Source organism: Indicator indicator, chromosome 21 (assembly GCF_027791375.1).
Source record: "Indicator indicator isolate 239-I01 chromosome 21, UM_Iind_1.1, whole genome shotgun sequence".
Classification (NCBI taxonomy): Eukaryota; Metazoa; Chordata; class Aves; order Piciformes; family Indicatoridae; genus Indicator; species Indicator indicator.
In genome coordinates this window covers 16,375,180-16,398,490 of record NC_072030.1, presented here as the reverse complement: position 1 = coordinate 16,398,490, position 23,311 = coordinate 16,375,180, and the positions used below count along the sequence as shown (strand labels likewise).

General features: G+C 55.4%; 2 protein-coding genes across 2 annotated transcripts in view; both read left to right on the top strand.

Moving 5' to 3' along the window:
• The first annotated feature begins 2,997 nt into the window (after positions 1-2,997).
• Positions 2,998-10,977, top strand: TNNI2 (troponin I2, fast skeletal type). The gene is made up of 8 exons (XM_054390443.1): positions 2,998-3,033; positions 4,699-4,765; positions 7,505-7,593; positions 8,701-8,742; positions 9,013-9,141; positions 9,533-9,622; positions 10,263-10,439; positions 10,733-10,977. The coding sequence occupies exons 1-8, from the start codon at positions 2,998-3,000 to the stop codon at positions 10,829-10,831; spliced, it is 729 nt and encodes a 242-aa protein (XP_054246418.1). The 3' UTR covers positions 10,832-10,977.
• A 791-nt stretch (positions 10,978-11,768) lies between these two features.
• LSP1 (lymphocyte specific protein 1) overlaps positions 11,769-23,311 on the top strand; it is a 54,228-nt gene continuing 42,685 nt past the window's right edge. Inside the window, exon 1 of the mRNA XM_054390591.1 lies at positions 11,769-11,848. Within this exon, the coding sequence (XP_054246566.1) occupies positions 11,769-11,848 (80 nt within the window). The remainder of the gene's footprint in view (positions 11,849-23,311) is intronic.

Genomic DNA, 23,311 nt, shown 5'->3' with positions numbered 1-23,311 from the left:
GCTAACTTCACACAGGGGTGATGAAACCCTCATGGGCACTGGCTGCAGGCTTTGAGCAGAAACAAGCACCAAGTTAGTCAGGAGTTTAAGTGAGCTGGAACACAGCCCTGACCTGCAAACAACCCAACCCATGTCTCAAATCCTCTGAGCAGTGTCTGGGAAGATGGTAGGTTTCCAAACAAGTGTTTCATCACCCTGCTCCTTAAATAAGGACATTGCAGATGGCCCTGCCTGAGCAGTTACCTAGGAGCTGCCAGCCCTCTGTGGAAGGGAGTTGGGCATCAGCTCTTATTCACTCAGGGTGAGCAGAATGGCACCTTTGGGAGAGCCACTGAAGGACTCCTTGCCTGGGAAGGAGGTGGCTGGCTCAGGTGGAGGCTTCTTGCCCAGCTGGCCTCTGGCTTTGCCTTGGATGGAGAGCATTTTCCTCTGAACTCACATCCCAGCTGTGTTCCAGCTCACTTAAACTCCTGACTAACTTGCAGCTTAGGCATGGGAGCCTGGATTTTGGCATGAAGGCTGCCAGCTAAGCAGCTCAGCTCCTGCTCTTGGCCTTAGTGTTGTAAAAAGCTGGTGGGCAGCTTTCCTCTGGATGTGACAAGGAACATCTTTAGACCTGCAAAGGCCTCACAGCTTCGGTGGCACCCATTCCATACCACCCCTGGGCTTCTGCACAAGTGCTGAACTCAGGTCTGGCTCCTTGGGGAACAATTCATGTCTTGGGTACCCTCTGAATTAAAGGAGCATTGGGGGTGTTCCAGAAAGATGCTTGGTGGAGTTGGGTGCTGAGCTTTCCTGGTTTGAACTCATCCCCTCCCTTCCCAGGGCTGACTGCAAAGGGCCTCCAGAAGTCCTTCCAGAGACTTCTTGCAGCTGTCTTCTCCCATGGCTCTCAGTGTGGTGCAGGTGGGTGAGGCTGCTGAGGGTCTAAAACAATGCTCCTGCTGCTTCTTCATTTTGGCAGAGAGAGTCTGAAAGGCTTCTTGAGAGGAGAGACAGAGAGTGATAAAATCCTTTGGGCTGGAAGAGACCTTTAAGGGCATCCAGTCCAACCACTAACCCAGCACTGCCACCACGTCCCTCAGCACTACACCTACATGGCTTTTACATCCCTCCAGGGATGGGCACTCCACCTGGGCAGCCTGTTCCACGGCTTGACAAGCCTTTGGGGAAGGAAATTGTTCCTCATGTTTAACCTAAACCTCCCCTGGCACAACTTGAGGCCATTTCCTCTTGTACATGTTGCAACCATGCTCATCTGGGCACACAGATGTCTCAGCCTGCTCTCCAGACGAGTTCTGGGTCCTGTCCTGGTCTTTGGCAAGCTTTGAGGACGTGCAGACACCCAGAAGATTGTGATCAGATCACTGCAGTAATGCTATCCCAGGGCAGGCTGGGTGGGAATGCCAGAGGGATCACCTCTCAGGCATGGCAGCTGCTGAAGACCTGGGCAGGGACCTGACCTGGGCAGGGGTGGTGGTTTTCCACAGGGCATGCCAGCTCAGCCTGGGGCCATGGAGAAAGGGCCATGCCATGGTAGGGCATGAACTGGAAAAAGGTGGATGGAAAAAAGCAAGCACACACAAACCAGCAATGGCTGCTCTGAACACCCTGCTGGTCCTGCATGGCCCTGCATCCCTCACAGCAAAACCAACCTGCTGATGGGTTTGGGGAATCCAAATCCAAGCCAGAGGTGTTCTGCCTGTTCAGGCTGAGTCTGAATCACAGAATTATTTTGGTTGCAAGTCCCCTTTAAGATCACCCAGTACAACCATTCTCTAACTCTGCCAGGGCTGGGGCTAAGCCATGGCCCTCAGCACCACATCTTTGCCTCTTTTCAACCCCTCCAGGGATGGGGATCCAAACACCTCCCTGGGCAGCCTCTGCCAGTCTTTGAGAAGCCTTGCAGTAAAGAAGTTTCTTCTCATACCTAACCTAACCCTCCCCTGGTGCAACTTGAGGCCATTTCCTCTCATCCTATCACCTGTTATTAGAAAGAAGAGATCAACTCCCACCTAGCTCCAACCTCCTTTCAGGGAGTTATAGAGAGCCAGAAGGTCTCCCCTCAGCCTCCTTTTCTCCAGGCTCAACAACCTCAGTTCCCTCAGCTGCTCCTCAGCAGCCCTGTTCCCCAGACCCTTCCCCAGCTTTGCTGTCCTCCTCTGGACCTGCTGCAGCCCCCTGCTGTCCTCCTTGCAGTGAGGGTCCCCAAACTGAAGCCAGTCCCTGAGCTGTGGCCTCTCCAGTGCTGAGCAGAGGGAGAAAAGTGGAGGCTCCACAGCATGCCCTGAGAAGCCTTTCCCAGGTGACTGCTCTCCTCCTCCCTCTCATTAGCAGCCAGCAGCAGATGCTGTTTGCCCAGCAGAAGCCACCCTCCACTTGTCACAGCCATCTCCAAGGCTCCCTCTCCTTTCTGCCCTGCTGCCAGGCAGGGGGAAGCCTGGGGAAGGTTGATCAGGCAGCAGAGGCAGCAGCTCCTCATGCTTAAGCTCAGGTCATTAATCTCCACCCAGAGTCTTCACAGCCTCCTTGGCTGCCCTGTGTGTGGTGGCTCTGGGCTGGTGGCTCCATGGAGAACCTTTTCAGTGAGGAAGTTTCATCTAATATCCAACCCAAACCTCCCCTGGCACAACTTGAGGCCATTTCCTCTTGTCCTGTCACTTATTACTTGGGAGAAGAGACCAAATCCCACCTGGCTCCCACATCTTTTCAGGAGTTGTAGAGAGCAATAAGGTCTCCACTTAGCCTCCTCTTCTCCAGGCTGAACAACCCCAGCTCCCTCAGCTGCTCCTCCTTCCTTCATTTCACAGGTCTGAAGGAAATTCCCTGGGTGTGGGGAACTTCTCCATTATTGATTGATTCCTCCACCAAGAGCTGAGCTACTCTCTGGAGGCCAGTGGTGGCCAGAATGTGTGTAGGTGTATAGGGAGCTAAGGAAAATGGTTGTAGAGACTTTGGAAAGAAAACCAAAGAGTCAGTTTAAGTCTAGAGTAAAACATGGCTGATGGAGTTGGCACTGAGAGGAGAAGTGTGGTGGCTAAGCTGTCCCTGAGGGGTGACTTCAGCTGCTGGCTGTTGAGGGGGGCCTCTGTCTGCACACGTGCTTGCTTTGGTCTCTGGGTGTTTCATTCCCTGAGAAGCTGCCTCTGGCTGGGACAGGCAGACATTCCTCCTGCCAAAACCTCTGCAGGGATGGCAGATGGATGCTGGGTGCAGTGATGCCTCCACCAATGACCCTTCCTCAGTGAGGGATGCTCTTGAGGGCAGAAGCTGTGAAGTTTAACCTCTGTGTTTTCTAGGTCTGCCTGGAGCTGAAGAGCACTGACTCCATTGGAGCTCATACAACATCTCAGTGGTGCCTGGAAAACATCCATAGAATAGAGTCCCAGACTGGGTTGGGTGGGAAGGCTCATCTAGTCCAACCCCCCTGCAGTCAGCAGGGACATCTGCAACTAGAGCAACTTGCTCAGAGCCCCAAACCACCTGACCTGGAATGGTTCCAGGGATGGGGCACCCCCTAGCTCTCTGGGCAACCTGAGCCAGGGTCTCATCACCCCCAGTGTCAAACATTTCTTCCTTCTCTTCAGTCTGAATCTCCCTCTTTTAGTTTCAAACCATCACCCCTTGGCCTATCACAACAGGCCCTGCTCAAAAGTCTGTCCCCAGCTTTCTTCTCAGTCCCTTTAAGTCCTGAAAGGCCAGCAGAAGGTCTCCCTGGATCCTTCTGTTCTCCAGGCTGAACAACCCTGACTTTCCCATCCTGTCCTCACAGGCTCTGAACCAGCCTAAAAAGCTCCAGCTGCAAGGGGAGGCAGAGCCTGGGCTGGGGGAGGAGGGCAGGAGCTGTTTGGTCTCCTGTCTCCATGGGGATCCCCTACACACACACACACTCCATGGGCTGTGACCAAGGCTGGAGAGTATTTCCAGCTACATTTTCACCTGCTTCTCCTTCAGCTCCATGGAGATCTGCTGCTGGGTGATCCCATGGTGGGGGGTGACCTTTCTTGCTGGTGATGTGGGGCTGCTCCTGGGGATCTGCTGCCTCTGCCCAGCCTTGGGGCTGCCTGCAGTGGTTCTGCAGGACTGGTTCATAACACCCCTTGGTTGTGTGGAAAGGTTTCACTCAGGAAGGTGCTGCAGATGCTTCCTGTGGGGGTAAGTGAGGTAACAGAGCATGCTAGTGATGGATGGCTCAGGTGGATTGTGGGGTGCAGCCTCTTTCTCCTCTTCATTCCTGAAGGACAGAGCAGCTCCCAAGCCATTGGAGGCTTATGGAACTGTGCCCTTCTCAATGGAGAAGCCATTCTGTGTCCTCAAGGGGACACTTTATTGCAGATGGATGACTGTGTGCATGGAACCTGGGCTCCCCATGACCTTGAAGCCACATCTAGTGTGGCTTCTTGGTGGGAGGAAGAGGGAGAGGAAGGCTCTCCCAAGGAAAAGCACTTCTCCAGCTCCTCCAGGGTGGCTCCACTCACCCACCCCATGGCTAGAAGTTATCCTCCCCCTCCCCACCCCTTCATCCCTGGTGGCTGCCCTCTGCTCTGGGGCTGCCTGCCTGGCCTGCCCCAGCCAAGGGAGGTGCACAGGGGACTCTTGCACATCATTGGTCTGAGAAGGTCTCCATGCCCTTAAAGAGAAGGTGGATTTTCTGCCCAGCCACCCGAGAAGCCCTTTTATACCTCCTTACTCAGCCAGCTGCCTGCAGCTCGCCAGTCTGTCCTGTCCGTCCAGAGGGACTCTGCTTTTCCTCCTCCAGACTTGGGTGAGCCCTTTTGCATGTCTCTTAATGACCCAGCTTGCTTTTAGGGGGGTGAGGAGGAAGCAGAGTCACTCACTTGAGGTTTAGGGAGATAAATACCTCGTGGGAGTGACCTGCTGGGAGAAACGAGGCTGCTAATAAAACCTTCTCCATCCTTTGCCTGCTGGAGAGGCTCTGTGCACCAGAAAGTCTCCCTCTGGTCTTTTCCATCGACCTTCTTCCTCTCTGAGTTCATGCTTTTCCCTCCCTTGGTGGCTCTGCTCTGCAGCTTGAGGTGTGAGGGCAAGCAGAGCTGCTGGCTGCCTAACGCTAACCTCCCCAGGACCCTGGGCTGCGGGGTCCTTGCCTGCGGTACCTCAGTGATGCTCCCTCCTCACGCCCCTCCCTCCAGCTCCTTGCAGCGCCTTCCCTCCCCTCGAAACACCCTCAGACAGGGACCAACATCCACATTTACAGCATCCTCCGCTAGGAGAAGCGATTTAAAGCCCGCACTGGAGGCAGCGAGCCCCAGCCTGGCGTCGTCCCTTGGCTTCCTCGGCACGGCTGGCACCGCCGCGGTGCCTGCAGGCGTGGGGCAGGGATGGGAATAAAAATAGAGCCGGCGTTCCTCGGCCACCACGGCCCTCAGCTGCAGCCCGGCCACCTGCGGTGCCTTTTGCTTCCCATCGCCCTGACCTCACTGAGTCACGGGGGCTGGCAGCAGGGAAAGGCTGAGGAGACAGCTGCAGCTCCTTCTGCGGCTCCCTGGCCATTTTTAGAAGCACTTCTCCTCCCTCCCCCCCTCTCCCTCTTCCTCCCAAAAGTAATGTGATGGGCCCGCACATTTTCCAGGATAAAGTTTCCTTGGCCCTGCGAGCTGTACCTCCTGCCTCGGGCATTGAGCCCCTGTTAACACTTCACCTCCCAACAGAGCCTCTCCGGGCTGCAGAGGGCTGCACTCTGGGGGCTTGCCTGCCCTGCAGAGGAAGAGCTTAGCTTGGGCTTGCCCAAGGCTCCTGCATCCTTCCTTTAGGAGATGGGAGCAGGAGGTGTTGCTTGGCTAGCAAAGTCAAATTCTCTTTCCAGGGCAATCATTTACAGTGGAACAAAGATGCTTTTGCATCTCTGCCCTGACTCACTGCCTGCTACCTGTCCAGTTGCCACTGAAACACAAGGAGGTGTGTGGGGAAGCTCTGTGCCTTCACCCACTCAACTTTCAACCCCATTCTACACCATCTGCAAAAAGAAACCCTCTGAGGTCCTTCCTTGTCACCTGGGGTCAATGCCAACCCTCCACAGGCTTTGGGGCACTTCTTGTTCATGAAGCCTACCTCAAGCTTGAGGCACTTCAAGGCTGCTTGGCAAAATGAAGCAGTAAACTCAAACCAGCTGTTTCCTTTTCTTCCTTTATTGCATAAAATGTTTTTTTGATAGTCACACAGGAGATGCTAGCAGCAGGAATTACTGCCACAGATCTACTGGGGGTCAGATAAGAGCCATGCCTGCAGGAATTACTGCTACAGATCTACTGGGGGTCAGATAAGAGCCATACCTGCAGGAATTACTGCCCCAAACCTTCCTTTTCCTGGCTCATCACCCTTTGGGCCTGTCCAGAGGTCCTCCAGTGCTGAGGTTTGTGTGGCTGTGAGTAGACACACAGTGTACAACCTGCAGCCTGGTTCCCTACATGATGAAAATTTGGAGAAGCTGGGCAATAAGAGCAAACCTGTTCCTCTTTTAATTTTTGTTTTCTAGAGGAATCTTACTTTTTTTTTTTTTTTTTTTTTTAACCCAAGAAAGTCCCCACCAGCATGAGTAATGGTGTTTTCATTTGCTTTTCCTTTGCAGGTTCACAACCCATCTAAAGCAAGATGTCTGAGTAAGTTCCCATTTTTCTGCCTCTGTAACCCCTGTTGCTCACCCACCAACTTTGGATGCTTGTTCCCAAGGAGGATTGCTAATTGCCTTTTTCTCCCCTTTCTCTTCCTTCCTTTCCTTGCCCACCTGCTCCTCCTGACCAGTGATGAGGTAAGTGTCTCACTGGGGTTTTTCTTCCATGCTGCTCATGGCGTCAGTCCTGGCTTCCTCAGTCCTCCTTCAGGGAAGGCTGTCTTGAGGAGGGGCAGGAAGAATGGTTCGTGGCGAGGCTTTGTTGCTGACACCTCCTGGTAAAGATGGGAAGGAGAGGGAAACAATCCCTTAGGAAGGTCTTTTATGCCTCCCGGCTTGGAGGGAGATTTTTTTTTTTTTCTTTCCTTTCCCGCTTCCCCAGCCAGCCACGAGATGGTGCTGGGAAGGCGGTGGTCCAGAGCAGCTCCTCTTCTGTCACCCACCAACCACTCAGCATCATCTCGTCCTTCCCCACACCTGGCCCCTTGTTTCCTGCCCTCTGAGCACTGCCAAATCGCTCCTCAAAGGCGATCCGGGGAGAACCTGGATCCAGGGGAGCATCAGCAGGGTGGAGGTTGAATCCCTAGCAAGTTGTCCCTGAAGCAGGGCTGGGCTCAGTGCCTAGGGGGTTGGCTGAGGAAGTGCAAGGGGAAGGTGTGGGAGGGTTGTGTGTGGCTTTGCCACTCCATTTCCTCTCAGCAAGCTGCTCCATCCTTCATCTCTGCTTGGCATCTCCCCATATGTCCAAAACACTACGAGCTCCAGCTTGTCCTCACTGAGAGAAAAGAGGATTTCAGGGACATGTGGAAGCTCCACAGTCTGGTGCTGATGTCCCACAGGTGCCTTTATTGCCCCCTCAAACCGTGCCCCCAGGAAAGGCTGTCAGGGCACTCTACTGGGGCACCAGTGTTCAGATGGAGAAAAAGCCTTGGGCTAACAATGCTCAAGGGATCTCCTGGGTGGTAGCCCATGCCTGGCTGCATAGGAGCAAATCCTTCTGGTTAATGGTGCTCTGCACCCCCCAGCTGGTTGCCTTTCCTCTGCAGAGCCCTCCAGCCCCATCAGAAGATCCTTAGGACCATTTGCATAAGCAAAGCACGTCTGATTTTGCTGCATTCTGCTCTGCAGATCCTTATCCACTTCCTCCTCTGTGCAGCACAGTCTCACACCCAAAACCTGCTTTCTGCTTCCCCCCCCTCCCCATGGCCTGTCAGAAGTCAGGGTGTGCTTCCCCAGCACCAGCCACACTCAGTCTTGCTTGGTCTGCTGGGTGTAACACCAAAGAACCAGCAGTAGTGCAGCAGCACCTGGAAGTTGTGGCTTCTTTACTCAGTAGGAGACTTGTCACTGCTGTTCCAGCTCATCATAGGTACAGAGCAGCAGGTTTGGTCTTTCTCATCTGCCTTGCATCTTGCAAGAGGTGGCTCTCCACCTCTCCTGGCCAGAACAGCCTGCAGACTGTTCATGTCTGTTCTCCAGCTGTGAGGAACCTCCTTCAGACCTGTGCTGGGTCTTTTCAGCTGCAGGAAACTACACAGTCTTCATGTTTTCACCTTCCTGGCTGTCCATCTCACTGGGTGTGCTATAGACCACCCCAAAAGCCTCCTCACAACTCCTCAGTGCCCAGGGACTTTGGGGCCATTAGCTTGAGTGCAAAGCAGAACAAAAGTCTGAGTGAAGAGGCAAGCAGAGAAAAGGCTAAAAGTGCCAAGGAGCCACTTGGGAAGTTATATTTTATATGCACATCTTCAAGCTGGCCTTGATGAGTCTTGAAGATCTCTTCCAACCAAAACAATTCTATGATTCCAAGTCCATCACACTCATCATCTTCTGCTGAGGCACTTGGTAGGTTTTAGCTGCTGGAGGTTGTCAAAGCTGGGTCCAGCCAGGGAGCTTTGAGTGCCGCTGCTTTGGGGACCAACAGTGTGTCAAGCCATCCATCCTGGCTGGAGCCAGCTCCCTGGCAGGGCTGCAGGCCCTTGGTGGGCTGTGGGGCTGCATGGAGAAGGAGGAAGGAAGGGGAATGGGCACCCACTAACCTGCTTTTCTCTGGTTCCTCCCACTTGCAGAAAAAGAGGAGGGCAGCCACTGCCCGCCGGCAGCACCTGAAGGTACGTGGCACTGCCTGGGGCTGGGTGAGCTACGTCCTGAGCCAGCCAGCTCTTGGCACTCTCCCTCCTAGAAGAGGCCACAATGCACAACGTGGAGGCCCTGCACCCCACACTCCTTACTGGCTGCTCACCAATGTCCTTGCTTGGAGCTGCTGGTACTGATGGGGAGCTCCACGAGCTGCCTCTCTATCAGGGCTCTCCCTCCTTTGCTGATCACCTCACCCTCCTTGCCTCCACCCCATGCTGACCATTGTCCTGCTGCCTTTCCAGAGTGCTATGCTCCAGCTTGCTGTCACTGAAATAGAGAAAGAAGCAGCTGCTAAAGAAGTGGAAAAGCAAAACTACCTGGCAGAGCATTGTCCTCCTCTGTCCCTCCCAGGATCCATGCAGGAACTTCAGGTAAAGGCTTCTTGAACCATTTCACAGAAAGGATTTGGTTCCATCAGTCAGCCCAGAGGATCTAGATTGGCTTTCCCATCTTGACCACCTTCTCACCTGGAGCTGGCTGGATGTGGAACTGGGCTGGGAGGCAGCTGGGGTCACTCTGCAAAAAAAACAAAACAAAACAAAGCAAAAGAAGGGGTCTGGCTGGTAGGAAGACTTCATTTCTAGCAATGTGTTGAGGCAGCACTTGCATGAGGCCAATAGCAGGGAGACCCACCCTTTTCCACCTGGTTATCACCCTATCTGCTCATCTGGACTGAGATCTTTCAGAGCCAGAGCAGTGAGGAGAAAGGAATCACATGTGTGGGTCCTAGCAGTCACCATCCCTCTTTGCTTCTCCTCCCAGGAGCTGTGCAAAAAGCTTCATGCCAAGATAGAGGCAGTGGATGAGGAGAGGTATGACACAGAGGTGAAGCTGCAGAAGACAAACAAGGAGGTGAGTTTCCTCAGGAGCCATCCTTTAGAGGAGTCTCCAGCCTGCTGTGGTGGGTTGAAATTACCTTCCCCCCACAATTAATTGGAAAGAATTACCCCCAAAATAAATTGCCAGACCAGCTCGGTTGGGGATGGAAGCAAATGAAGCTCAAGCAAACTGCAGTCTAGACATAGGAAATGCAGTGACTACATACCAGATATACAATGGGTGTGCAACCTAGATGTATTCACAATTTATGAACAACACAGAAGCTCCTCAGAACCCCCTGGATGGACCTAGGGGAGCTGTTCACTTCCTCCCCATCTCCCTTCCTCCTCTCTGTTACCCCACAGTGTAGTCAAAACAGAGGCAAGGGCACAGAAGAAAGTTGCAAGCAGAAGTGAGAGGAGAAGAAAAGAGAGCAGGAGCTGTTCATGCCTCTGCTCTCTGTTCCCCTTAGCAACCCAATGCATTCTACAGCCCTCATCACTGTTGCCCTTTTGCATCCCACCCTCATTTATTTCGCTCCTCCGCAGTCAGGGACTAGGCTAAAGCTCCCCCTTCAGGCTGCAGCACCTACCCCCCGCTGCTAGGGTCCCCCTCACTGAACTCACACCCCACTCTTTCTCCCCCTCCCCTCGTTTTTTTATCCCCCTTGCAGCTGGAAGACTTGAGCCAGAAGCTCTTTGACCTGAGGGGCAAGTTCAAGAGGCCACCGCTGCGGCGGGTGCGGATGTCCGCTGATGCCATGCTGCGGGCCCTGCTGGGCTCCAAGCACAAGGTCTGCATGGACCTCCGAGCCAACCTGAAGCAAGTCAAGAAGGAGGACACTGAGAAGGTACTCCTCCCCTCTCCTCTGGGCCCACACAGGAGCTGGCCCCCATGTTTTGTGCTGAGTCTCCTGCCTCCCTGCGTGATAGACCTTTCTCCACGCTCTTCTTGCTGCTTGGTATTTCTCCCCTCCTACCTCTGCTACCCCTGGTATGGAAAACGGGAGGTGCAGCCCCCAAAAGGTGGATGGTGTGAGTGGAATGGGGGTCTTCTAGATGCCACAGGGTGGGTGGACAGGTGAAGGGTGGGTTCTCACCCTGTGGGGCACCGCTCTCACCCACACACCCATCCCTCCTCCAGGAGAAGGACCTCCGTGACGTGGGTGACTGGAGGAAGAACATCGAGGAGAAGTCTGGCATGGAGGGCAGGAAGAAGATGTTTGAGGCTGGCGAGTCCTAAGCTCCTGCCTCTCCACACCCATCCTCTGCTCCCCTCTGGGCTCAAAGGCACCTCCTGGGTGCTATTTCTCCCTGGTTTTGTGCAGAGCTGCGTGGCAGCAGCGGTGTAAATAAAGCTTTGGCAGGAGAGGAAGGTGTTGCCTGCCTCCTGGGGCTGGACCTCAACCTGTGCCACGGTGCCCAGGAGGGGCTTCCCCCACTGTGGGGGTCCTGGTGGGGATATGGAGGCTTTGGTGGGATCTGTGCTGCAGGTTTAGGAGACCTCCCTGATGTTGATCCCCCTCCAAAGCTGGGGATGCTCATCCCTCTGGTTGTGAGGAGGAAACAGTGAGGTCATGCCACCATATTCTTCTGGCATCCCATTCTAGGCTATGCCACTGGCTCCTGGGCATGCCCTTCTCCAGTGATGAAGAGACCAAGCCCCAGAAAGTGTTGCAGAACCTCCAGCCACGGTGATAACAGCAGGAAGCAGAGCTGGGGAGATGAGGGGTGATGACTGCAGGGCAGGGGCAGAGCCTTTGGCTCCACTGGGCTTGGAGAGGTCAGGACAACCTCAGCACCTTGGTACTGGTGCAGGGTGCTGGGATATAGAGATGCTGGCTGTGCCCAAAGCAGCATGGGCAGCTTGGGGAGTGGTGGGTTTCTCCTCTCCCTGCCATGCTGGGGATGTCCATGCCCCTTGTCTTCCTCTTGGGTGACTTCAGTGCTTCCCCATTTCAAGCTGCCAACTGAGGCAAAACCTTAAAATAGCCCCAACGGTTTCACAAACCCCCAGAGCCCCAAGTTTGCCTCCCTCTGCTCCTCTCCCATCCCCCCAGAAGCCTCAGCCTGTGATGTTTCCGGCACAGCTCACTTCTGCTGAGCACAGGAAAAGCAAAACCCAGCAGCACCCTCACACTGGAGCTGCCTGTGGGGCCACCACGCCGGCTGGGGAGAAGATGTCAGACTCAGAGGGGTGCCAGGAGGGTGCAGAAGGTGTGACCCAAGTGGAAGAGGAATCCCCTGGGGAGAGTGAGAGGTGAGGCCTGGAGACTCCAAATCCAAATGCCTTCCAGTCCTGGGAAGGTGGGAGGCTGGGGAAAAGGGAGGGTGATGGTGGGAAAGGAGGATGTGTGGTCAGAAAAGATTGCCTGCCCTAGGTGTGATCCTGCTTTAGCAATGGGGATGGACTCAATGATCTCCAGAGGTCCCTTCCAACCCCTACCAGCCTAGGATTCTATGATCCCTAAGGCTGACATGGGTCAGATGCTCCTGCAGGCTTTTGGCAAGGTGCTCCAGCTGGGGAGAGACTTAGACGCCCTAAAGGTCTCATCAAAGCCCTTGGGAGGGAACTGATCAAGTGGAGAACCACAGCTCCAGCAAGGGTTCTAGCAACTTGGACCAGCTGAAGTCAGCCCCATCCTTAAGAGCAGTGAGTGGAGATCAGCTGTGTCCTCTCCTTGTGGTGAGCCCTGGGCACATCTCATTTCTTGCTGTTTCCCCCCTGATGTCCCCAGCTGGATTAACCTCTCAGTGTCTCAGCCTGATTGCTGTAAGCTTCAGAGCTGGCTTTGCTCTGCTTTGTGGCTTTATGCTAAAATCTGGGGTCTGTTCACTCCCATTCAGCTTCCCAGGCTGGGTTAAAGGAAGAGAGATCAGCAAGCAGAGCCCACACCTGCCTGTGGTGGGAGCAGAGAGAGATAAGCTTGGCTGAGGTGCACAAAAAGCAGGCTGAGCATCCAGGCAGCTTGGGAGGTTGCCTGATTTCAACCCAGGGAGCATGGAGGGTTGTCTGATGTTTTTTTTTTTCTCCTCCAGCTTCAAAGCTGGTATTAGCATTTGTCTCCCAGCCTTCTAAAAGGCAGCACAGTTCTTGTTGATAGGACCCTCCCTCCCCCCCCTCACTTTAATGGCAACAAGAGGAGCAAGGTGTGTCATCTCCTGTCACTAATGGTTGCAGTAAGTGCTTTGGCTGACACCTGACAGCAATTAGCCCTGGCTGAAGGCTTCTCTGGGGAGCTTCAAAAGGTGGTGGAAGGCTCCCTGCACAGCTCTCTGCTGAAACAAAGGGAGAGCCTTGGCTGCTGGGGGAGTTGCAGAGGTTCTCAGCATGGTGTTTCCAGCACCACACCTGCCAGGCTCAGCTCACCTTGCAGGAGCAGGTTCTGGAGGTGACTCAAGGCAATGGAACCTTCCTGTTCCCCTCTTGCTGTGGTGCAGGTATGTCCCACGGCCAAGGGTGGGCACTGCTGGTGGGGCTGAGGTATCACACTCCCTCTGTTGTCTCCTGCTGGATTTCACCTGCCTGGAGGGGACTGTTTTGTAGGATTCCAACTCTTAGACCCATTAGAAACATGCATGTGTGAATGCTGCTGTCAGGGTGGCTGGCACACAGAGTCACAGCATGGGGGGAGTTGGAAGGGACCTCTGGAGATCACCCAGTCCAACCCTCCTGCTAAAGCAGGGGCACCCACAGCAGCTTGCTCAGGATCACAACGGCCAGGGGGGTTTGGAAGCTCTCCAGAGAAGGAGACTCCACAACCTCTCTGGGTAGCCTGCTCCAGGGCTCCAGCACCCTCACACCAGAGAAGTTTCTCCTGTTCAGATGGAACCTCCTGACTTCTAGTTTGTGCCCCTTGGCCTTTGTCCTGTCCCTGGAAGCCACTGACAAGAGTCTGGCTTTTACTGGCACTGTTTAAACCCTGGGCTCTGGTGGTTTCCACTCAGCAAATGGAGGCAGGAAGTGTTTACTTGTTTTGGGGTGACTTCTTCTCACCTTGTGGCTAGCTCAGCTCTCTGGTATCTTCTCCTTGAGGACAAAGCTCTTTTCAAGCTGCCCTGGGTATGAATGGAGTCAGGAGAGTGCTCCTAAGTGAGCTGGAGGTGCAAGCAGGGAGTCTTGTGATGGAGCTGCCAGGAAAAGAAATCCCCGAGCTCTCTGGTGTAAATGAACCCTGAGGAGATATGGGAAGAGAAATGGTGCTGGCTTTGCTTGAACAATGAACCTCATCTTTTTGCTGGTGCTCAGTGGATGTAGAAGAGCAGCTTGCACTCCAAAATGTCCTAGAAATCCCAGTTTGGGCACAGATTCCTCCATGCATGCTGGCAAAGCCTTGCTGATGCCAATGTACCACCACCACCTAAACCAAACTCTGCTCTTATGCTCTCTTCTATAAACTGAAATTCATAGGATCCCAGCATGTGGAGGTTGGAAAGGAGCTCTGGAGAGCATCCAGTCCAACCCCTCTGGTTCCAGCCCTACCTCATCCCTGAACATCATGGGACTCATGGCCTGGCCAAGTTACCCTATGGCATGTGGAAATATTCCTCTGGTTGTCTCTGAGATGGGATCAGAATCACACAGACTGGTAAGGGTTGGAAGGGACCTCTGAAGGTCATCCAGTCCAACCCCCTGCTAAAGCAGGGCACCCACAGCAGCTTGCTCAGGATCACAATGGCCAGGGGGGTTTGGAAGCTCTCCAGAGAAGGAGACTCCACAACCTCTCTGGGCAGCTTGCTCCAGGCCTCCAGCACCCTCACACCAAAGGTTTTCCTTTTGTTTAGATGGAACCTCCTGGCTTCCAATTTGTTCCCACTGCCCCTTGTCCTGTCACTGGCCACCACTGAAGAGTCTGGCCACATTCTCTTGCCCCTTTAGCTGTTGTCAAGCATTGCTCAGATCCCCTCTGGAGCTGCTCTTCTCCAGGCTGAACAGCCCCAGAACTGCTGTATAGGAGGCTTCTGTGGTGGGAGCCTGGTGTGAAGCCTTCACAAAGGAAGCAAGAATCTGGGGGGTGGCTGCTCTGGAGAGGTGGCTGTGTGGGTTGTCCTGCCCTGATGGGACAGCATGGTGCAGGATGAAGGAGCCAACCCCCCTGGCCTTGATGGTGGGAGGCTGGGAGCCCATGGTGTGGGGGAAGGAAGTCTGCTGTATGCCAGGGCTGGGTAACCCTTGTGCATTGGGTCTGCTACATGGAGGAGTCCCCAGGAAGCTCTAGAGGCAGCCCCTGGCCTTAGTTGCTGAACCCATGGCTGAGCAGATCCCTGCAGCCTGGGCTGTGCTCTGCAGGATAGCTGCAGCTTGAGCAGCAGCACAGCTCATGAGGAAGGTTTCTCTTCTCTGTGGGGCCTTAGACCAGGGGTTGGCTTCTCTTAAGCTTCCCCCAACTCCTTCCTTCTGGGACTTCCCTCTCTGTAAGCTGCAGGGAGCCCTTGGCAAGCCCATGTATGGTCACCTCCTGGGGAAGAGGCTCTGGTGTCCTAGCAAGCCCCAAGCCTTTTCTTTGCCACCTCTATCCCCAGCTGTCTCAAATTCCCCAGATCCTTAGGGGAGTCTCAAGGGTCCTTGCTAGGATGAGTGCTGTTGCTAAGTATACCCATGGTTGGAAGGAGGTTGTCTGGGAAAACTGATACAGGGAGACTCTTTGGACCCCTCAAGGCACCAGATTCCTGGGGTGGGGGTGGGGGGAGAGGGCTGGAAGGATGGCTGATCCCTGCTCAGGAGTAACTGGTCACAGTTTGACCCAGCTGGGCTCATTAGAGTGGAAAAATAGCAGGGCAAGGAGCAGGGGAGGCCAGGTGGATGATTTAATGAAGCTGGGCAACACTTGAGTGTTTCCAAGCTGGCTACAGGTGCTCTGGCAGTGACCTAAAGAACCAGCTCTAATTATAGGCAGGTGGCAGGTGTCAGGTGCCTTCAGTGCCCCTTTCTCCTTGAAGGAGAAAAGGAAAACCACCACCAAAACAACCTGGCCTGGCCTCTGAGCTTATTTTGGGACCCAAAGCCATGGCTTTGGTGGGTGGTGTGTTAAAGTAAGGGAGTGCCCAGCAGCTTTTATTTGAGCTTCACTGGTTTTGTAAACCACAAAAGGCTCTCTGCTGGCTGGGATGAAGGCTCTTGGGGTAAAGCCTGGTTCTGAAGCTTGTGGGAACCTCTTGCACCCTGGATTTTGGAGAGCCCTGGCTGTGGGGAAGGCTGAGCTGGCTGTCCCCTGTTGAGACCACCCTGGGGGCTGCTAGGAGAAGGCTTTGCCAGACCAACCTCACTGGGGTGGGTGACAAAGCACTTCTGCTGGCTGAGGAGGTGCTGGAGCTCCTCCTTCTCTGGATGAAGGGGGGCAGAGGGTCAGCCTGCACCCCTTGGGCACCCAACCCCCCTGCATGGCGGGGGGCAGCCATCCCTTGGCTGCACCCCACGAGGGGGCGAGCTCTGCCTGAGCTGATTTGTCCAACAGCAGCAACAAAGCTGCGGCTGTGAGCAAAGGGGAGGTGCCCAGGCATGCGATTCCATGGCTCGTATGGAGCAAGGAAAGAATCCCCTGGGGCTGGAGCACCTCTCCTATGAGCACAGACTGAGAGAGTTGGGGCTGTTCAGTCTGGGGAGAAGAAGGCTCCAAGGAGACCTTCTTGTGGCCTTCCAGTATCTGAAAGGGGCTCAAGAAAGCTTTTAGGGTGTCAGGGAGTGATAGGGCTGGGGGGAATGGAAAGAAAATAGAAATGGGGAGATTAAGATTGGATGTTAGCAAGAAATTCTTCCCCATGAGGGTGGTGAGAGACTGGCACAGGTTGCCCAGGGAGGTGGTGGAAGCCTCATCCCTGGAGGTTTTTGCAGCCAGGCTGGATGTGGCTCTGGCCAGCCTGATGTAGTGTGAGGTGTCCCTGCCCATGGCAGGGGGGTTGGGACTGGCTGATCCTTGAGGTCCCTTCCAACCCTCACAATTCTATGATTCTATGAAACGTCCCCAAGGGAGAGCTGCTGTCAGGGGATACCACAATGGGATCCTGCCCCTGGGACAGCTCAGGGTCTGTTTGCAGCCATGGATTAAGCTGTGTGGGCTTGCCCAGGCTCACTGAAGCTGAAATGGGACAACTGCTGCTCCATGGTAGTGGCTGCCAGGCTCCTAGGACCATAACCTGTCTCTGACTGGCAGTGCAGACCTGCTGTGGCCCTCAAGAGCTGGGTGATTTCATCTGGAAGTGTTTGAGACCAGGCTGGATGAGGCTTTGAGCAACCGGATCTAGCAGAAGGTGTCCCTGCCCGTGGCAGGGCATTGGAACTAGATGATCTTTAAGGTCTCTCCCAACTCAAACCATTCTCTGATTCAGTGATATTGGACCCCCTATGGCATCTGCCAGGCTTTGCCAGGTGTCTTAAGTCAACCAAGGCACCTTCAGTGCCACTTGTCTCCTATGTTTGGGTAGCTGAATTGTTTCAGCTGGCAAGCAGAGGCCATTGCTGAGATAGGAGCCAAACCCTCCTGAGGCTTGGCCAAGCATCTGAGAGTCCTCAGCCTGGCTGGGTGCTGTGAGGAGGCTCAGCCAGGAATGGGTTAAGCAGCCCCTCCTGGAGCCTGTGTGTGTTTTCCCTGCCAGTGTCTCCATCCTAACACACACCAGATGTGAGAGGCAGCCACTGCAGTGTCTTAATCCCAGGTTTCAGCACTCAGAGTTGTCTTTCTCATGGGCAGCTCTGCAGCAGCTTGCTGGGGGCTCCACCACTGCTTGTGCAATGCCTGAGCAGGGAGGCTGGCAGCTCCCATTCCCTGCAGGAGAACTTGCAGCCAGGCAGGATGAAATATCTCCTGTTGTTTGCTGTTTTAAACAAGTCCCTCCTGGGACTGTCAGCAGAGCTGATGCTGGTAGCTCCATCTTGAGTTATATGGGGTGAGGACACAGGAGCTGCTTGGGTTCCCCTCAGGGGAGTGGTGGTGGTTCATACCAGCCTGATGTGTCTGGGAACTGTCCAGGGAATACATGGATAAAGAGAAAAAGGCAAGAGCAAAGCCAGCTGGGTTCACTAATGAATGAAACTGGCAGTCAGTGGCTCCTGTTGTTAGCCTGATGGGTGACTTGCACCTGGGGGTCTAAAAAGTTGGAGTCACTTGGGAGCACCTGGTCTGAGATGTGCAAAACTTGCCTCATTTGGATCTCATTTGGTTTGGGTTTCTCTTGCTGTTGCACAGATGTGAAGGCCCAAATGCTTTTGCTAATGCACACCTGGGAGCTACCAGCCCAGAGCCAGCCCTGTCCTGGGCTGATCCCCAGCAGCAGGGGCAGGGAGGGGATTCTGCCCCTCTGCTGCACTCTGCCAGAGACCTTCCCTGCAGTGCTGGGGCCAGCTCTGGAGTCCTCAGCACAGACAGGGACCTGTTGGAGTGTGGCCAATGGAGACCACAGCAATGATGGAAGGCTGGAAGCCCTCTGCTGCAAAACCAGGCTGAGAGAGTTGGGGTTGTTCAGACTGGGGACAAGAAGGCTCCAGAGAGACTTTCTTGTGGCCTCTCAGTGCTTAAGGGAGCCAACCAGAAAGCTGGGAAAGACTTTTGAGCAGAGTCTGTTGTGACAGGGCAAGGGGTGGTGGTTTAAACTAAAAGAGGGAGATTCAGAATGGAGAGAAGGAAGAAATGTTTGCCACTGAGGGTGGTGAGAGCCTGGCTCAGGTTGCCCAGAGAGCTGGGAGATGTCCCCAGTGGTGCCAGCACCATTGCAGGTCAGATTGTTTGGGGCTCTGAGCAACCTGCCCTAGCTGCAGATGTCCCTGCTGAGCAGAGAGGGGTTGAACTGGATGACCTTCAGAGGTCCCTGCCACTACAAACCAATCTGGGGTTCTACCTCCTGTGCTGTCCCACTGTCTGCCCTGCAGCTGGGCCAGTCTGCATCAGCAGAGCTCTTCAGCTCTTTTCCTTAGATGCTCATTTGGAGGAGAGATCCTTAGCTAGGGATGACCTCTGCAGTACCAAGCAGGCTCTCTCCCAGCTCCAGGTACCTGCTGGTGACAGGACGTGCAACCTCCTTTTAGCAAGCCCTTGCCAGGGAGCTTGGCAAATGGAATCTCTCCTGCCTCTGCTGTTGTGCTGCAGAAGCAGTTTCCTGCCCAGGGAAAGCTTGCTCAGAGCCATTAGCATCGACCACCCCTGAACTATTGACAGATCCCAAACAGCAGCAACTGCCAGCAATTTGGGAGGGCCAAAGTTCTCCCCCCAGTGAAAGTGATGGCAGTAATTATTGTCTCTTCATCTAAGTGCCTCCTTGCAGTTGTCACTTAGCTTTGTGGCACTGAGCTGAGCTGTCTTCAAGGACAGACTCCTGGGACACACAGGCTGTGCAGCCCATCTCTGCTGGGCCTTCTCCTTCCTTGGGGTGGCATTTGCCTCTCCTGCTGCTTCTCTGCTCCACTTGCCACCTTCCTGCATGCAGCTTGGGCAGAAAGGCTCAGCTTAACCTTATGGTGGGCTTCCCTTTGGAGCATCAGTGACTGTCCTCCCCCTTGATGGAGCCACGTGGTGGTGGGTTGAAAATTCCCCTCCAACATTTCTCCAGCCCAGCCCAGCTGGCCTTCAGGCTCTTTGGATACATGATAATGCTTTTGCCTGGCTTTTTATAACAGCTCCCATCTCTGGTGAGGGAGACCTGGAGAAGAGGAGGCTGAGGGGAGACCTTATTGCTCTCTACAACTACCTGAAGGGAGGTTGTAGCCAGGTGGGGGTCAGTCTCTTCTCCCAGGCAACCAGTGACAGGAGGAGAGGACACAGTCTCAAGCTGCAGCAGGAGAGGTTTAGGCTGGATGTTAGGAAGAAATTCTTCCTAGAAAGAGAGATTGGCCATGGGAATGTGCTGCCTGGGGAGGTGGTGGAGTCACCCTCCCTGGAAGGTTCTAAAAACAACTGTTTTTGGATGAGGGCCTCAGTGCTGTGGTTTAGCTGATCAGATGGTGCTGGGTGATGGGTTGGACTTGGTGATCAAAAGGGTCTTTTCCAACCTGGTTGAGTCTGTGATATTGGCAAGCTGCTCAGATGCCTTTCCCCAGCACATAGTACAGCTTGGAAGATGATACCTGGGGGGGTTCCCTGTCCATCAGTCTACCCTGAGCCCAGCTGCAGCAACAACCCAGCAGTGTGAGGCAGGGATTAGTGGTTGCTGAAGCTGCTTGTGTTGCACAATGTGGTGCTGCATCAGAGCCTCCAGCCAGCCACAGATGAGCTAATAAGTTTATATTGGGCTGAAGCTGTATTTCACTTCTTGAAAGCTGTGCTGCTCAGCTGAGTATGGCTGTGGCACAGGGCTGGCCTCACACACAGCGGTTCCTTCCTGCAAGCCTAATGTGTTGCTTGGCTATGGGTGGTGCTTCAGCTCATCATACTGATGCCACTTGGTGCGAGAAGGTGGTGGTGGTGGTGGTGGTACCTCCGCTCTAGGTGGTGGTGGTGCCTCCGCTCTAGGTGGTGGTGGTGCCTCCGCTCTAGGTGGCGGTGGTGGTGCCTCCGCTCTAGGTGGCGGTGGTGGTGCCTCCGCTCTAGGTGGCGGTGGTGGTGCCTCCGCTCTAGGTGGCGGTGGCGGTGGTGGTGCCTCCGCTCTAGGTGGCGGTGGTGGTGCCTCCGCTCTAGGTGGTGGTGGTGGTGCCTCCGCTCTAGGTGGTGGTGGTGCCTCCGCTCTAGGTGGTGGTGGTGGTGCCTCCGCTCTAGGTGGTGGTGGTGGTGCCTCCGCTCTAGGTGGTGGTGGTGGTGGTGCCTCCGCTCTAGGTGGTGGTGGTGGTGCCTCCGCTCTAGGTGGTGGTGGTGGTGCCTCCGCTCTAGGTGGTGGTGGCGGTGGTGGTGCCTCCGCTCTAGGTGGTGGTGGTGGTGGTGGTGCCTCCGCTCTAGGTGGTGGTGGTGGTGCCTCCGCTCTAGGTGGTGGTGGTGGTGCCTCCGCTCTAGGTGGTGGTGGTGGTGCCTCCGCTCTAGGTGGTGGTGGTGGTGCCTCCGCTCTAGGTGGTGGTGGTGCCTCCGCTCTAGGTGGTGGTGGTGGTGGTGCCTCCGTTCTAGGTGGTGGTGGTGGTGCCTCCGTTCTAGGTGGTGGTGGTGGTGCCTCTGCTCTAGGTGGTGGTGGTGGTGGTGGTGCCTCCGCTCTAGGTGGCGGTGGTGGTGCCTCCGCTCTAGGTGGTGGTGGCGGTGGTGGTGCCTCCGCTCTAGGTGGTGGTGGTGGTGGTGGTGCCTCCGCTCTAGGTGGTGGTGGTGGTGGTGGTGCCTCCGCTCTAGGTGGTGGTGGTGGTGGTGCCTCCGCTCTAGGTGGTGGTGGTGGTGGTGGTGCCTCCGCTCTAGGTGGCGGCGGTGGTGGTGGTGCCTCCGCTCTAGGTGGTGGTGGTGCCTCCGTTCTAGGTGGTGGTGGTGGTGGTGGTGGTGCCTCCGCTCTAGGTGGTGGTGGTGGTGGTGGTGCCTCCGTTCTAGGTGGTGGTGGTGGTGGTGGTGCCTCCGCTCTAGGTGGTGGTGGTGGCACCTCCGTTCTAGGTGGTGGTGGTGGTGGTGCCTCCGCTCTAGGTGGTGGTGGCGGTGGTGGTGCCTCCATTCTAGGTGGTGGTGGTGGTGGTGGTGCCTCCGTTCTAGGTGGTGGTGGTGGTGCCTCCGTTCTAGGTGGTGGCCTCCGCTCTAGGTGGTGGTGGTGCCTCCGCTCTAGGTGGTGGTGGTGGTGCCTCCGCTCTAGGTGGTGGTGGTGGTGGTGCCTCCGCTCTAGGTGGTGGTGGCGGTGGTGGTGCCTCCGCTCTAGGTGGCGGTGGCGGTGGTGGTGCCTCCGCTCTAGGTGGCGGCGGCGGTGGTGGTGCCTCCGCTCTAGGTGGCGGCGGCGGTGGTGGTGCCTCCGCTCTAGGTGGCGGTGGTGGTGGTGCCTCCGCTCTAGGTGGTGGTGGTGGTGGTGCCTCCGCTCTAGGTGGTGGTGGTGGTGCCTCCGCTCTAGGTGGTGGTGGTGGTGGTGCCTCCGCTCTAGGTGGTGGTGGTGGTGGTGGTGCCTCCGTTCTAGGTGGTGGTGGTGGTGGTGCCTCCGTTCTAGGTGGTGGTGGTGGTGGTGGTGGTGGTGCCTCCGCTCTAGGTGGCGGTGGTGATGGTGGTGCCTCCGCTCTAGGTGGCGGTGGTGATGGTGGTGCCTCCGCTCTAGGTGGCGGTGGTGGTGGTGGTGCCTCCGCTCTAGGTGGTGGTGGTGGTGCCTCCGCTCTAGGTGGTGGTGGTGGTGGTGGTGCCTCCGCTCTAGGTGGTGGCGGTGATGGTGGTGCTGGTGGTGGTGCCTCCGCTCTAGGTGGTGGTGGTGGTGCCTCTGCTCTAGGTGGTGGTGGTGGTGGTGCCTCCGCTCTAGGTGGTGGTGGTGGTGGTGGTGGTGCCTCCGCTCTAGGTGGTGGTGGTGGTGGTGGTGGTGGTGCCTCCGCTCTAGGTGGTGGTGGTGGTGGTGGTGGTGCCTCCGCTCTAGGTGGTGGTGGTGGTGGTGGTGCCTCCGCTCTAGGTGGTGGTGGTGGTGGTGGTGGTGGTGGTGGTGCCTCCGTTCTAGGTGGTGGCGGTGGTGGTGGTGTCTCCGCTCTAGGTGGTGGCGGTGATGGTGGTGCCTCCGCTCTAGGTGGTGGTGGTGGTGGTGGTGCCTCCGCTCTAGGTGGTGCTCCTCTTGTGCTACACATGGGAGACATCTGCAGGTGTCTTCAGCTGTCCAATGTCTTTCTAATCCACATAGCCAAAGCAAAGGCCATTTATTTGAAGTCTCTCAGAGGTTGGAAGGGACCTCAAGAGATCATCAGGTCCAACCCCCCTGCCAGAGCAGCATCACTTAGGGTAGTCTGCACAGGAATGCATCCAGGTGGGTTTGGAAAGTCTCCAGAGAAGGAGACTCCACAACCCCCCTGGGCAGCCTGTTCCAGGGCTCTGTCACCCTGACTGTAAGGAAGTTTCTCCTCATGTTGAGGTGAAATCTTCTCTGTTCAAGTTTGAACCTTGGCTTATCACTGTGAACCACCAAAAAGAACCTGGCCCCCTCCACTTGACACCCACCCCTCAGCTATTGATAGACATTGATCACTCTTCTCATTCTCTAGACATTCTCTCACTCTTCTCCAGACTAAACAGCCCCAGGGCTCTGAGTCTCTCCTCACAGGGGAGATGCTCAAGTTGCCTGATCATCCTCCTGGCTCTCTGTTGGATTCTCTCCAGCAGGTCTCTGTCTCTCTTGAACTGGGGAGCCCCAAACTGGACACAGGATTGCAGGTGTGGTCTCACCAGGGCAGAGTAGAGAGGTAGAAGAACTTCCATAGACCTGGACACACCTTTCTTGATGCATCCCAGGATACCATTCACAGTTCAGATTCATTCAGCACCTTTCCAATCCTTGGTGACCAAAGATTCTGGAGGTCACTACAAGGCAACTTGATGCTCTTAGGTCTGTTTTAGACACCTACAGTGTCTGCAGGTGTAAGGGGGACACAACCTCTAGGGCTTGTTCGTCCTGGATGGAGTCTTTTGTCCTACTTCTTGGCCCAAGGCATCCCAGAGAGATGGAGCTGGTCTCTTCAGGGCCAGCAGTTCTCCTCTTGTCCTGTAGTGACCCTCCTTCATGGGCTGGGAGTGCCTTATCTGCAGCCATTGTTTTGTCTTCCTGTCTCTTTCCCAATGGCTTTGTTGATTTAACCTACTATATAGATACGGTACAGGGACCCTGCTGGCTCGACCTGCTGGCCCAGCTGCATGCCTCCAGGGCTTGGCTGAGCCACTTGGCCTTG